Below are 15,979 nucleotides of genomic sequence, written 5' to 3' on the forward strand. Positions count from 1 at the left end.
ATATTATATTATTAAAATGAAAACAATTAAACAAGACATAACTTATTTTTATTGATCACAAATGACAGAGTTTTTTGTGTCATAATACACAACATTCATCCTCAATCTATACACCACTTAATCCTCATTAGAGTCGCATGGGAGCTGGAGTCTTTCCCAGCTGATTTAGGGTGAAGGCAGGAGACCAGGTCGCCAGTCTATACAGATATGTGAGTATACAGTAAAGTCAGGACACGATGAAAGTTAGAAATTAGATTTCATGTTGGGTAAAGCTGGTCTTCTTGTAAAATCTCAGGATCCAGTAGGTCATCTGCATATATATTCCCTGTACTGAGAAGAGAAAAGACAACATTAAACATTTTTTCAACCAACATGCAAGTATAGTTGTATTTGTATAAATCACACTGTAATTCTTTGTCAGGCAAAAACATGTTAGAAGATGAACAATAAATAGATGTCTGAAATACAAAAACTAGTACAAGTACCAATAATGTTTTGGTGACTAATACAGGACTTACATTACTTCTAGAGTGTCTTCCACAGCAACTTCTTCCACCACCTCCACTCCTACCACCATGTTGCTCCTCACTGCATGAATCAAACACAAGAATTTAGGGACAGGCTTTTGCCCTTCACGGAAGTGGTATTGTTCTTCTTGTTAGGGTCAAAAGTAGTCAGAGCTTTTGCATCAAATGTTGGATTGTGAAATTCCAAGACAAACAACCAAAGGGGAGTTGTTTGATTCATCATTTTTTGCCAGAACGTCTTACTCTGTCATCCACATTTTATCCAAAATAATAAAATCCAGAATTGTGTCTTGTGAGTCAAGTGAGACAGATTAAATGAACAAACATCTTTTTAAAACACAGGACCAAACTGTCAGGATGCAGGTTCCACTGGTGGAGCGTCACATGTTAAGTACATTTATTCAAGTAATGTACTTCAGTACATATTTGAGGAAGCATTATATTTTTGTGAATGCCTTTACTTTGGGTCATTTATCTCACATTTCTGCACATTAAGTAAGGAAAATTGCACTTTTGAATTCAACTGCACTTGTATAAGAGCTTTAATTGCATGTTAGGCTAATTTACAGTTTTACTATAATAATGTTTATAAAAATTATACTTTGTTGTAAATTTACATACACAATAGTATATATAAATACAAACAGTTAGTTGAAAATAAAATTACTTGGCGACTGTTTTTATAATTGTTTGTCACTTTTCATTATGCCAGTTTCTCAAATCTGCCTGCATGTATGAATGGTTGGCTGGCAGTGGAACACTCAGCTACAAAATCCTTTTATGAAACATGTTTATTCACTATTCTACAGAATAATCCAATGTTTTAAACATTTGGAGAGAAGAAAAATTAATTAATACAACCACAAAATATTCTGTTTAGACAACAGGAATCATCCATTGTATACTTACCACCTCCATAGTAGATGAATGGAGATCCGTGCCAGCAGGGACCAAAATCTTCCGGTTCCCTATGTCCATAAACACATACACATCCCTGGTTTTCCATCCTTGGACCTTCCCAACAATGACCATCAATAAAATGCAGTGATACTTCTCCCCGATCAGCCTCAATTATTGTTGCTGGCTGCTGTGATGGAGGACAACGTGGATCACACACAGTCAGGCCTGAGCTGCCGGGGATCCCTGAGTGGATTGGAGTTTCACAGCTGGAGCAGCGAGCATCAGCAGCCTGACTGATAATGTCATCACAAGCTGAAAATAAAGATGAGGAATGGGGTTATTGATGGAAAAATACCAAGGATTGTATTACCTGTTCTATAAAAGGTTAAAGATCTGTGTGAAAGTGCAGAAAGGACATGTGCAGGTGGGCTGAGAGGAGGGAGCTACACTCCCTGAACCTGGACAGGAAAAATTACACTCCTATGATATATTAGTAGATTATTTTCTTCGTTTCCTTGACAGAACAGAAGATTAACTATTCAGAGCAGATAGAACTTAGATGTGGCTAAACAATGTGATACAAATGATATAAATATTGTCATCCCTCTTGTTCGGGGATCTCCTCTCCCATAACCTGGTGATGTGTGAGATTCTGCACACGGCCTGCATAAAGAGACACTGAATTCAAGATCCTTGTTCTGAGAGTTTGATTCTTTTCCACTTACAGTTATCATGGCCAAGCAATGGCAGAGGTCAGTCTACTCTGTGCCGAGTAGTTTTTATTGAAAAAGAAAGAAAGAAATACAGTAATCATTTAATTCTGTTGACAACCCAAGTGTGAATGGCTGGTTAATACGAGGGGTTGGCTTAGATTTGAACGTCATGCCTGAATCATGTGTCTGAGCCGTCTGTTTCCTGTACCTACTGATGAGACCTGCTGAGTTTGGACACAAAAATGTGGTCACCAGCCATCAGCATATGTTAGCATACCCACACACATGCACACATAGCAGGGAGTTTTGGGTTTCCAAGACACAAACAAAATGAACATCCATCAGAGCATGCGTATACAAACAGCATCATAAACAACAACGCACATATTTAAAATGTTCAAAATTAAACATTGACGATATTCCAGCACAATGAAATGTGTGAGTTTTAGTCAGGCTTTTCAAATTCACATCGTTTATATGGTGCTACGTAGGGTAAGGGAGTCTTTGTGAGCTCAGTATTTAGCACTAGTTGGAATCGAGAGTTAGCAAGCTGTGGAATTTGCTGTGATTACTTCAAATTTGAGAAGAAATCTAATTTATGTCGCTCTCCCCACCATTTCCATGTTGCACACTGGAATGACTGGACTGTTTGGACTGCGCCAAGCTGTCTTAAGTAGGAATGGTGAGCTTCACAGAACAATACATGGCAGTCGGGCACAGACGTGACATAACATGTATAGTGATGTTTCAGTTTACAGTCTGAATCATTTTTTCATTCCACCTCAGTAACCCCTTTCTTTAAAATTTGTACAATGTTCTCTTTTCTCATTTATATTACTGTCCTTGTAAAATGGTAATACAAGAAAGTCTGTACAGTTTATGCATATTAATTGTGAAAATACACTTATATACCTTTCATGCCTTGTACATAGCACTGTATTTCTGTTTATCTTTTCTCCATGCATCCTCTGTATTTTATTATTTATCCAGATCATACATTCTAGGAAGATTTTCTTTGACATGAATGAAGATCTGTCTTATGTTAAAATTAGAACATCAGCAGTAGGTGAACAAGCTGACTAAATCTGACCAACTACTCTTCTTAATCATTTTGTTGCCTTCTTTATTGTTGTCTATAAATACATTTCTTGCTCTGTTGTGGTCAGTTCTGCTGTTCAAATTGATAAAATCTCATCTCATCATAAACCTACTTGTAGTGTAGCAGCACACAGCAGGATGTTCTCCTCCCTCTTCCTCCACATCCTCCTGCTGGCTTAACACGGCCGAAACAAGGCTCCCTGAATGTTGAGGATGGAGACACCCTGGAGGCCTGGGCGACCAAACCCAGCAGTCACGATTCAGCCTGTGCATCCCAGCCAGAGCTTGATCTTCGGTTCCCTCCACAAGTGTATGCGGTGAGGAGGGTGAAATGAACTGTTATCCTGCGTTCCTGCTTCCAGCTCTGTCTTTCAAATCAAAGATGGAGCCTCTAATTGGGTTTTCACTGGACCACAGAAGGGGTGACTCGCTTGTGTCACTTGAGAGAACGAGCTGATTGGGCATCTTGTCTCAGCTAGTGATGTAATGCCTTCCATTAAAGGATCATTCCACAGTTCTGTGTGCACGTACACAATTGTCAGTGATTTCCATTTATCGAGCTACAGCAAGTAAAATCAACTTGAACAAATTACCTTGAATTTGGTAATATCTCACAAACATGTTTGATTTTGTTTCTATCAACCCTGTTAACTACAATACTTCTGAAGCAGTATAATCTCTTCAAGTTGTATTTTATACTCTGAATAGAGACAACTGTCTGTCTGCAAAGAAGGGAAGATATATTGAGGAAAATTAGTATTTTACGCTCCTCAACTAATCATTAGTGGGAATACAGACCTCCAAATTAATGCAAAAATTGCTCTGGCAGCATCACAAGTCATAAAAAAACTCACATTTACATAATGAATTATGCAACTATGAATAAAATTATGGCATTTGCATCACACATTGCATTGAAAGATTTGAATAAGGATAAAGGGCATCCTTTAAATCTGAAAGGCTTTTCAATCAAATGTGTCATGTGACTTGGAGCAATATGAACATAACTGGACTTGCCTTATACTAGGTGGCTCATTAGATCACTATTCTTAAAAAAGAATGTCTGTATTGTGGCCTACTTTTACAATACTCCAGATAATTATTAGATTAAAAAGCATCCTAAAAAGCCAACAAGTCATACTTGTTTTATCACGCCGTCCTAATTCGCAAATATGCTTTATCCGTGTTATTCTTTATATACTCTTATTTTATTGAACATAGCTTTTATTTTTATAGCCCGCGTTGGATCCGATTGGTCGACTATAAATGACGTGGCTGCTTGCTGCCAATCACCACATAGCAGGGGCGGGTCGCACTCCGGAAACGAGACATTTAACAATTATCCCGAAGGTTCACATCAAGGGCTTATGGTTCACATTTACTTGTTCTTTTTCCGTGTTTTCATTCAAATTTAGATCCACTTCAGTGCTTCAAGCTGGTTTGCAGCACTTTATAGTCTCAGCTTTCATTGTTTTTGCTTTTGTATACATTGACAGACACGCCCTCTGGGGTTAAGAAGGGTATAGAATTTCATTAGAATTCTTTTTTTTTTTAAAAATTGAGATAGCGACAGAAATAAAATGGCCTACCCAGGATACGGCGCACCCCAAGGTGGATTCCCAGGAATGGTAAGAAATCGTTTAAAATGTGATGAAATATCGGTTTAAACCGCGACATGTCCACCGACCACAGTCCCGGGATGGGCTCTCTGTACAAACAGTACGGAAGTTGACGAGTTGCGAGGAATTAAGTGTTTATCTGCCAAACAGGCAATCATCAGCTAGACGTGGAAAATGATCTCAGAGAGCAGGTTAGCTGTAACCTAAGTCTCACCTATATAGTGTTCATTTATTTTAATGCATATTGTGACTGTAGACTTTTTAAGATGAGACTCCGGGAAGTGGTGAAAGTCATACACATACGTTTTGCTTGTGTCAAAGTTGCTTTACTACCGAGTAAAGTACTCCAAGTAGACGTCCAGCAGTAAATGCTACTCAACAGGTGCAGTCAAACGCCATGCATCTGTTCATATACAGTCTTTCAGTTGAATACTATAGTAGTTTCAATAAAGGTTGTCAATTTGGTAGTTTTATCTGTATCAATGTGCCATATTTATAGGTTGATCATGGGGGTATTTGCACAATCTTAATCAGCAAAACGTAAAAAGTGCAATATTTTCCTTTGATTTGTAAGATATAGTTGTATAGAATAGATATATATGTGCAGTATGAAAGGATTTTAAAAACTACAACTGAAATGCATAGAGTTATGTTCTACCACTGAGCCCAGACGATGTTGGTCCTGTTGTGGTTTTATACTTTTACAATATTACTAGATATTTGACAATTAGTTAATGATAGTAAATGTACAAAACTGCAATTATGTTTACAGTTGTGTAAAAGTTTGACCCCTTTTTAAAATATTTGCATGTCCTTTGACTTGTGGCTCTTCCAGTCAGTTATCTTGGGCAATTTTTTAGCTTTGAGGTAATCAATAGTGTTTATGCAAGGTGTAGGAGTCTGTGAATTATGCTGAAATTACACAGTTTGGGGGTGAGGAAGGGTGGGTGAATTCCTTTAGACCCAAGAGCACACACACACATTAGTCATTTCAAGTCTTTTCAGTGATCAACAGGATGTGGAATGGCCAGCCAAATGGGTTTTGTGAATTCTGTAGCTTCATTTAAGTTCCCTTTGGAAATATTTGAACTGACCCTGAAGTCATGGTTGATTTTGTGTCCTGTGTCAAAGTATAGTGGATTTGGTATAGTCCTCATTTAGGTGTGTCATCAAGAATCAAGAATCTTTATTGTCATTGTGTTTCCACACAGCGAACTTTTGATTGGTGACTCTCAGCTATAGATAAAAGATAGAAAACAGTACATCATATACAAAAAATGAAATTGAAAAAATCCTCAAAAATATAAATATGTAAACATAATGAGTGCACATAAGCAGTAGGGTGAGCGGTAAAGTGCAGCCCAGTGCAAGACTCAGTTCTTTATTGCACATAGTGAGTCTGTTTTGTGTGCAAGGAGGAAATGAACTGGACAGCTCAGGGATAAAAACTGTTTTTCAATCTGGAAGTTAGAGTCTTTATGTTTCTGTTCCATTTGCTCAAGGGAAGTGGAACACACAGTCCATTTCGCGGGTGGATGGGGTCGACAGCGATACGTCGGGCCTTCCTCTGGACCCGACCCCCCATATTGAGTCCATCGTTACAACTTCTTTACAACTGAAGTGATAAGATAATCATTTGCTTGAAGTGCAGAAGTAGAATAATTACTACAGTTGCTTAAATGTTTGACATTTGGGTCTTCTGTTTTCCTGGATGTGAGAAATAGTTTTTGTTGCTTTTTAATCATGTGTGACATTTTGGGATTTTTAGACTAAATAATGTAAATATAAGTAATTTTTTGACATTAGGACCTTACAAATGATCACAGGCACATTTTTTTTTACTAATATACAACATTTTATGAAAAGTATGATAATCCATTGATGTAGAAATTACCTGCAGATTAACCAATGAAAACTTAGTTGCAGCCCCAGTTGTTTTTATGGATGTTGTTTTAAGTGATGCTTCATTGGTGTTCACATTTATGCATTTGCACGCTTACAGTATTTTTTTTACAGCAGGCCATCAGACTTACAATCTTCTTTTTCTCACCCTCTCAGCAACATCCTCAACAAGATCCCCTCTATGGATATTTTGCAGCAGTTGCTGGACAGGTAAGACTCATTCATTAAAGCAACAGCTGATTGCATCAGTACTTTTGGACCTAATCTACAGCAAGCCTGAATTTGTGAACCGCAATGCCAGGCAACATTGCAGCACTGATGCTTCTCTAAGCCTTTGTGCAATAGCTCAACGTTATCTGACTTTATATTGTGTTTCACTTCCTTCTGTTTTCTTGGGCAGGATGGACAGATTTCAGCAGATGAGCTCCAGCAGTGCCTCACACAGTCTGGCATGTCTGGCTCATACAAACGTAAGACGGTTTTTAGAAAATATGCACTAAAAACATAGATACACTGATGTTAATGCACATTCTCTGATGTTTTATTTAATGTGTAATCTCTGCTTTATAAATTAAACTACCTTTCATGTGTAGAAGTTAAAGTGTGAACAGACTTATTCTGTGCCTTCATAGCTGTCCTGTCCCTCAGCTATTGGCTTAAAACTGTTAAGGAATTCACTTTTATAACATAGCAAGCAGAATTATATAGTTCTTCAGCTACATTAGTGTTTTGACGTTATTTTTTATAATGTAGCTATCAACAAATGGTGGCCTCATTCTTTTGGACAGTGCAACATTTTCTCCACCACTACGTGTTTGATGTTTTGCCCATGTGCATAAACCAATGAAAATGTTTACAGTCTGTGTTTCTTTTCACAGCCTTCAGCCACGAGGCGTGCAGACTGATGATCAACATGTTGGATGTATCCTTCACCCCTCTGCTAGTCATCCATTAGAGGCGTTTGATGAAGTTACATTAGGGAAATTGTTGATGAGCTGATTTCTAAGATGTCAGTTTTGTAAGTCCCTGTTGTCGAATTGAACAGCTGTTTAAGCTGTAAAGGGAGTATAGAAAGACATAACTGAAGACGTATGGAGCCACTTAAGTATGCTGTGGTATTGTTGCAGAGAGGTCCTTTCAAAATGGTAAACTGAGAGGTATGAGAGTAGCCCTTGACTGACACTGCTGTCTCAGAGGGACATGACCGGCACCATGGGCTTTCATGAGTTCAAGGAGTTAAGCCAGGTTCTGAACGGCTGGAAGGCGACCTTTGCGTCTTACGACCGGGACCGCAGTGGCTCAGTAGAGGGCCATGAGATGCAGCAGGCCATCAGCACCATGGGTATGAGCCACTTTGGGAGTAGCCGTGTGCCCATTTGAATATTGCGACAGACTTTGCTTTTCGGAATCATTTCTTTTATTCGTATTCGTTTCAAGGAGGTACAGTTTGTTTCTATTCAGTTTTAGTGCCATGGGATACCAAAATGACTGTTGTTTAGACCAGTGGTTCTCAACCCTGTTCCTCAGGACCCCATGTCCTGCATGTTTTAGATGCTTCCCTGCTCCAACACACCTGACTCCAATGATCAGCTCGTTATCAGGCTTCTGCAGAGGCTTGATGACGAGCTGATCATTTGAATCAGGTGTGTTGGAGCAGGGAAGCATCTAAAACATGCAGGACATGGGGTCCTGAGGAACAGGGTTGAGAACCACTGGTTTAGACTGACAGTTGCTGTTAGGCATTTACTTTATTTGTAGCTTTACTTTATGTATTTACCTGTAGTTTCTCCTAAATGTCTCCAATGTAATGCAAAACAGACTTTATTTAAAGAAACTAACTGGTTAACAAGTAAATAAAAATAGTGAAATTGTTGACATATGTGGAACTGTATTGGAATAATGAAATTCATTAGTTTTCTGAGGCTGAGAGCCTCTCTGAAGCTGTTTTCAGTATAAAGTATACATTTTCTCCATTTAACAATGTACATTTTTCTGCAGGTTTCAATCTGAGCCCTCAGGCTATGAACTGCATCATGAAGCGCTACAGCGTGAATGGCAGAATCCAGTTTGATGAATTTGTGAGCTGTTGTGTGAGACTGCGGGCCCTGACTGGTGAGTGGATGAATCAGCTGATTCACTTTGTTTAACCAGTTTCCCTTTTCTTGATCGGTCACCTGTAGTTGTGCTTATCCGCTAGCTGTATAAGTTTTTGACAGAAGAGCTTTCCTGTACTTCTAGATTATCGTTTGGATCGCACATTTGTTTAAGGTTTAAACAAAGGATTCAGAAAACCACTTAAGATTATGGGTGTTAAATGAGTCACGTGTACCACATGACTAACAGATGAGCCCTACAGCCCCACACTGTCATCACAAAGGCAGAGATAATCAATTGATTGCTCAAACACTGCTATGAAATTGTATAGAAAACGTTATCTAGTAGACTGTTTTTAAATGTGTGTGTGTTTTTCAGATCAGTTCCGAAGGAGGGACACGAGCCACTCTGGCAATGCTACATTTCAGTATGATGACGTAAGTTTCCACAACTGAGTGGTTACTTTTTTCATTTTCAAGTACACGTACATAACACACCCCTGTGCTCAGCACAAGGTCATTTTATTTGTGGGTACATCTATAAGAAATGACCGCATTCTATGTTGCCGTGATTTCTGATCGTCAATAACTAATAAACAAATGCTGCGTTTCTAAAAAAAAAATGCTGCATTTCTGACAATGCCATATGCGCCAATGAACAGCTTTGGCGGAGTACTGCGCTCTCTGAGTGCTTTTCTAGTTTATTTTTTGACCTTGGAGATCTGTAGCCTGCATCTACACTTATTTAATCTGGATGGTGTTTCTCTTTCTCTTGTGATTTATATGTTCAACCACAAAGAGCAGATGTGCCGCTAGAATAAACCATGCACCGTATCGACTGACGAAGTGTCACTACTTCTTCCCACTAAAATCTGGCTCTTTTGCTGCTAAATCTTCTTACTGTGTTCACCAGCTAGTCTCAAGCTGTATCTGTGTGATGCTTGGTGTATAATAAGTTGCATACAGTGGGATTTAGGCGCTTTTGTGCTTAAAAGAACTGCCCGTCACATGGGGAACAGCATGAAATATAACAGTGGCCTGGAAATCTGAATCAATGAGCTGAAATCCACCATAAACCTTTGAACCTCACCTTAGCCAGTACAGACTTAAACTGTGCAACAGTGTTGTGTGTTCTCATTTTGGTGTATTCTTCCTGATGATAAATGGTGCAATAAAGTTATCAGAGCCAAGACAAGACTGTAGATGACTGATGATTCAGAGTTGTACATTAACCATTATCATATTATCTGTCTTCCTCAGTTTATCCAGGTCACCATGAGCATATGAAGAGGACACGACTAAACAGAAGGGAACAACAGACCTTTTAACTCTCACTCACAGTGTATACTCTCTGTTTACTTTTAATTTTAAGTCAAACTGTCACATTCCATTTTACCAGGAGCTTTTTTTTTTAAGTAATGCATGTTTTACCAAACCAGCAAGAATATAGTAACCTCAAGCTGTACCAATGTCAAACACTCGAGTGCCTGAAAACTGGAGCGCGTTATTAGCATGCTTACATCTGTAGCCCTTTATCATGCAAGTAGCCATGTTAGCTGGTAGTGTTAACCACTATAGGAGTATAAACAACCACTATATTGACAATGACATAGGAGCACCACTGGACTTGTATGACAACTAATAAACAACTGCTATATTGACAATGAGTTGTTTTTTTTCCATTTTCTTTTTAGATCTCACAAAACATTAACTAATGATTAAGATACGGACTAAAAAATTACGTTTAGAAAAAAGTCTGTGATGCTTGATATGGTGTGTTTTAGACGTGGATCAGAAAACCGTGAACTTCTTATTTAGGTTTTTTATTAACTGATTGGTAGTTAGGATTGTTTGGAGAACATACACAGTAGTTCATGTCAGGTTACCAGCTGATCTAAACTTTTATAGCAACCATAGTTCCACTTTATGGTAAGTAACAGTTTTACTCAGGGTGATTTAAGCTAACGAACAAAGAGCTGAAAACTGTAAGGCAGATGGACTTTATCCTTTGATTACAGGTCACGTCAGTCTGCGGGGATCTGGAATATGTTGATATGACTTAAAGCAGGTTTCCATATTATTACAATCAATAAATGTTGTCAGTGAATCCAGAAATACAATTATGACGATTAGTACAAATACTACAACTTTGAAAAAGTGGAAAGGGGTGATTTTTACTTATAATTGTACACTTGTGTGAAGTCAGTGGTGGTTTTACGCCTCTCTTCTTTGGGGGATGAATTGTTTTTGACATTGTTATATATACGTGCAAAATGGATACCTGCATGTCACCCATTCTGACTGGACTGCTACCCAGTCCTGTGCTACAGTCAAACCTCTGCACCCAGTTTCGATGTGCTCCTTTTCTGTCGGTCAGGGCACACATTTTAGAATTCCCACTCTCAGATTTCAATTTCAAAATGGCTCATTTGTTATTCAAATTTTAACTGAGGGTACAATGGATGCTGTTGTGCCCCAGTAGAACTGGGCCTGTGTTCTGTGAGTTTTAAGTCTGGGACAGTTTGCAAGGCATTCCATCAGGGAGTTCTCTGAATTTGGCTTTATTCATCCTTTCCTCATGTCTCCCTTGTCTCCCTGCACCTGCTACTGAGAAGTACCCTCATGGCATGATGCTGCCACCACCATGCTGCAGTTTATGTGTCGTATTGACTGAATGCCAAATGTTAACCAGACTTAGTGTGTGGAGGTCTTTCCAAAGAATTACACCTTTGTCTCATTAGACCACAGAATATTTGTTGGCAGGCCCTTGTCCTGACATGAAATGTAAAATTTTTGTGGTTGTATGCAAAGCTCATTCACAAATCACAAATTTGCCTCAAGGAGCTTCACAACTTTGCTTTGTTGAGCTCTCTTTTTGTGGATTAGAATTTAAGTTGAGAGTGTGGACTGAAATAAGCGAACATGTATCATCTTGCTTTGACAAGTTTGCTGCAAGTAAATGATTTACACATTAAAAATAATCCAAAACATCACCTACTCACAGCAGACAAATGGACCCTAGGTATTTTATCATTACTTTTTTCCTACTACTTTAATTCTAATATGATACTCTATTAGTTTAGTGTATTTGTTCCCCATTTGTATGAGCACTGTAGCTGGTGTACAAGGCTCAATGTTCAGTATATTTTGAGGCACAGAAGCATACATACCTATAATAGACAATTAAAAATATTCTTGCTCGCTGTTGGTATTTCTTTCTTTCCAAAGAAGATATTATGTGTGTTTTTGACAACATTCAGCGCACATTTTATCTTTTCTCTTGCAAACACCATGCAAAGCTTCCAGCCTACAGTTCTACAGTTTCATTAAGTAAGCACTTTTATCCAAAGCGACATACATCTGAGAGTAGATGCAACCTAAGCAAAGATCCAGCCAGGAGAAATCAGGGTGGATAAGAGCCATAAAGCTAACCATTGTCGCCAGGATTCGAACCTGCGCAGGGAGACCCCAATGGATTTCTAGTCCATCGCCTTAACCACCTTATTTACACGACAACCTGATGACGTGTAAGTAAAACGGGTGCAAGATCATAAAGTTTTGTTGAATATTAACAAAACTCAAATGGATTGCGACTACTGCTAATATAGCACAGGGTTTCTGCAGGGCATTAAAAAGAAAAGAAAGGGAAAACATGGATTTCAGAGACTGACTACAGTCTGTGGGTGGTCAGTGGTTTCCGGATTCAGAAATAATGTAGGGACAATTTTCATATAAAAATCATCTTTTACAAAAAAAACAAACATGTAATTTGTTGAGTTCGCGGTCGTGGCATTAAAAATGCCATTAAATAGCACTAAATTTGACTGGCTGATTTCTGCAGAAACCCTGTGGCACTGTGCATATTTACATTAAATGCAGTAACTACAGCATGTACCATCCTGGTTCCTGCTTATGAGCTTACTGTTGTTCCCATAGTTTGTAATGATAGCAGAACATAAGTATCACTGTTTAAAGGAAGGACATTAAACATCTGTCTGTCATGTGCCTTCTGCAGTGACAAGATGTCTAATTTGCCATATACCTGCTGTGAAAATTATTTTCCATAATGCATATAGGGGGCTGCACAGTGACATAGTGGTTAGCACTTTCGCCTTGCAGCAAGAAGATCCCAGTTAAAATCCCGGGGTGGGCCTGGGATCTTTCTGCATGGAGTTTGCACGTTCTCCCTGTACATGCATTAGTTTTCTCCGGGCACTCCGGCTTCCTCCCACAGTCCAAAAATATGCTGAGGTTAATTGGTTACTCTAAATTGCCCGTAGGTGTGAATGTGAGTGTTATTGTTTGTCTGTATATGTAGCCCTGTGACAGACTGGTGACCTGTCCAGGGTGTCCCCTGCCTTCGCCCGAATCAGCTGGGATAGGCTCCAGCACCCCCAGCGACCCTAGTGAGGATAAAGCGGTAGAATGGATGGATGGATGGATGGATGGATGGATAATGCATGTAGGCTGCAATGTGTTGTTTTGCCTTGTTACAATCTCAGTTTATTGACACCATGAGGCAGGTTAACCTTTGTGTCTTTATGCACTGATATACAGTATCTTTTTATACCCTGATGTTTTTATGATAGAATGGAAACTGAAACAAAAGAAAGAACATAACAAGGCAGGTGAACTCCCACAAAGACAGCTGGTCTGGCTGCATTCTTAATCGGTGTTGCACAGAGGAGCTGGGCAGTATTCTGTTTTATGTGACGCAGTTTGCATCAACAAAAAAGGTACTGTAAACTGTTTTGTACTTGAGTCCTAGATGTCACTAAAATGTATTAGAGATGTATAAGCAGAGACAGAGAAATTGTGTGTTACTGTTAAACATTCAGTGAAGACTTTACAGTTTGTTGTTTCATGTAGAAGTTGTGCTTTTTTTTGTTACATCATTCTTCCTAGTGGCAGTCATGAAAATATCAGTGTAACATTTAAATGACATGTAGATCTATCAAGGCACTGTAGGACTTTCTGTTGAATGAACTAAGTGAATCTTTTGATTTTAATCAGTGTGAGAGGATCTGTGTAAGTTCATTAGAGATTATGTAGTAAATGAGCCTCATACTATACGTGTAGTGTTTGTAACAGGTTGGACTGGTTACATCTGATCAAAGTGCTCTATGTTTCTTTAATTGCCTCCAGGAGGCAAATCAAGTTCTTTGAATTGAATTAAACTGAACTTAGGTTAAAATGTCTGACTGGATAAAGAATATTTAGCTCCATTTTCTGTAAGTCTTTTTTCTTCAGATAAAACATCTCTGTGACTTGATTTGGGTGTGACAGCAGAATCAGGAGATCATGTTGAGGGAACAGTATAAATTTATGAGCTCACTTTGTCCATTCTGTCTTTATAGCACAAATTGGTTACATATAAAGTTTTAACTGTGTTGAGCTTCAGTTGGTGTCATTTTTCTTACCAAAGACAACAGTAAGTTTGATTTGCTGTACTTTTATATTCTGCATTTTGATAATGGTTGTAGTCTGATTATCATCAATCAGGGTGTAATTTCCATTCAGGACAGTGACAAAATATGCAGGAACTTTGGTTATAAATTAATATCCCATCTGAGACACACTACAAGCTGTGGTTTAAGTATATTTAGGTTAGACCAAGGTGCTTTGAGAGCAAAATAAAGTCAACTTAATTATCCACTGGACATTTTGATCCTTAACCCCTTGACGCCTATTATTGTGAATTCACAACATACCACTTTCATTCAGACTGCAGCAGAGATAGCATATCCATTCCCCCAATGCCAGTTTCTGCACTTTCAATTGGTACCTCAGAACCTTTTGCAAGCACTGGTTTTTCGTAGGACCAGTTGGAGTGGGAAATAATTATTATATATTTGTTATTATTATTATTATTATTATTATTATTATATACCTGTTCTATTTGTAATAGATAAATCAACAATCTCCACTTATTTTAGCATCAACTGGAAAGCAAAAACACACAAAAAATGAATTCAAGTGTCAAGGGGTTAGGTTTTAAAATATGCTATTCAAATTTTGTGAAGCAGCAGCAGTTTGTGACAAAGAGGAATATAGATATATCAAGTTGTTGACAATTCTTGTTAGTTGAATCAGTTCATTGAAGTTTTCGGTCTTCACTAAAATAACTAGAAACAAGTGGTATTTTTTAAAATAAGAAATGACTTTTGATCATTTAAGCTGATAGACAGTAATTTGCATCAGCCAGAAAAAACTGACTGACAAAGACCAGGTAGTTGTTGATGTGGACAGTTTTATTTATTTAACCTTTATTTTATCAGGTAAGTTAGTTGAGAACTAGTTCTCATTTTTGATCACGACCCGGTCAAGAGGCAACATACAACAAGATGAACAACAGGTTACTTAAACAGCAAATCAGACAGTATTACAAAACAAAATACACAAAGACTTTTAAAACTAGAAAGGCTAAAAACAGGTGCAGTGGCCCTGAAGCGTTTCGCTAGCTGATTTTTTTCAATGATAAGAGTGATATGTATGAGGAGAGTTTTAGGGACTTTTGCAGAGAGTTCCAGTCGTTAGCAGCAGAAACTGAAATGAGGATCGACCGAGAGCGGTACGAACTTTGGGGATGAGAAGGTGAATGAAACTGCCGGAATGAAAAGTACAGATGGAGCTATGAATGGCAAGTAATGAGCGTAGATATGATGGTGTTTTACCAAGGAGGGTTTTGTAGATGAAGAGAAACCAGTGTAATTGTCTACAGGAGTGAAGAGAAGGCCAGTTCACCAGTTTGTACAAGCTGCAGTGGTGGGTGTTGTAAGGAGCTCCGGTAGCAAAGCGGATTTCAGAGTGGTAGATGGTATCTAATTTATGGTGGACGGTTTTTGAAGCAGATCTATACAACACGTCAACATAATCAAATATTGAAAGGACCGACATTTTAACAAGGAGGGACTTGGCAGAATGCTTGAATGAAGATTTATTGCGGTAGAGAAAGCTGATTCTGGACTTTACTTTGGACATGAGAGCACTGATATGTTTTTCAAATGAAAGTGAGCAATCTAGCCAAATCCCCAGATATTTATAGCAGGACACGAATTGAATTTAAGTGCTGTTCAGTGAAAGAAGTTTGATCGGGTTTTTGAAATGTGGAAGGTTTCTTTTAAAGA

The 15,979-nt window shown here is 38.4% G+C and overlaps 2 protein-coding genes across 2 annotated transcripts; one reads left to right on the forward strand and one right to left on the reverse strand.

The window, feature by feature from the left end:
- Positions 1-26: 26 nt before the first annotated feature.
- LOC110959531 (uncharacterized) lies at positions 27-3,691 on the reverse strand. The gene is made up of 4 exons (XM_022206417.2): positions 3,352-3,691; positions 1,437-1,739; positions 519-588; positions 27-330 (listed from the first exon to the last, which is right to left on the reverse strand). Exons 1-4 carry the CDS (start codon positions 3,509-3,511, stop codon positions 258-260), a joined length of 606 nt encoding a protein of 201 aa, XP_022062109.1. The 5' UTR covers positions 3,512-3,691; the 3' UTR covers positions 27-257.
- An 851-nt stretch (positions 3,692-4,542) lies between these two features.
- Positions 4,543-10,516, forward strand: sri (sorcin). Its single transcript, XM_022206419.2, has 8 exons — positions 4,543-4,866; positions 6,916-6,969; positions 7,160-7,229; positions 7,638-7,681; positions 7,954-8,101; positions 8,758-8,871; positions 9,232-9,290; positions 10,113-10,516. Exons 1-8 carry the CDS (start codon positions 4,819-4,821, stop codon positions 10,137-10,139), a joined length of 564 nt encoding a protein of 187 aa, XP_022062111.1. The 5' UTR covers positions 4,543-4,818; the 3' UTR covers positions 10,140-10,516.
- Positions 10,517-15,979: the final 5,463 nt, after the last annotated feature.

The sequence above is a fragment of the Acanthochromis polyacanthus genome, chromosome 12 (assembly GCF_021347895.1).
Source record: "Acanthochromis polyacanthus isolate Apoly-LR-REF ecotype Palm Island chromosome 12, KAUST_Apoly_ChrSc, whole genome shotgun sequence".
NCBI lineage: Eukaryota > Metazoa > Chordata > Actinopteri > Pomacentridae > Acanthochromis > Acanthochromis polyacanthus.

Bases quoted from the DNA above. Each gene is read 5' to 3' on its own strand.
- LOC110959531 (XM_022206417.2), bottom strand. From the start codon at position 3,511: ATGCACAGGCTGAATCGTGACTGCTGGGTTTGGTCGCCCAGGCCTCCA. The intron at 1,740-3,351 runs GTAGGTTTATGA...CTTTATTTTCAG, and splicing joins TGTGTGCTGCTACACTACAA to CTTGTGATGACATTATCAGT. The intron at 331-518 runs GTAAGTCCTGTA...TTCTCTTCTCAG, and splicing joins GAAGACACTCTAGAAGTAAT to TACAGGGAATATATATGCAG.
- sri (XM_022206419.2), top strand. From the start codon at position 4,819: ATGGCCTACCCAGGATACGGCGCACCCCAAGGTGGATTCCCAGGAATG. The intron at 4,867-6,915 runs GTAAGAAATCGT...TCACCCTCTCAG, and splicing joins AAGGTGGATTCCCAGGAATG to CAACATCCTCAACAAGATCC. The intron at 6,970-7,159 runs GTAAGACTCATT...TTTCTTGGGCAG, and splicing joins TTGCAGCAGTTGCTGGACAG to GATGGACAGATTTCAGCAGA.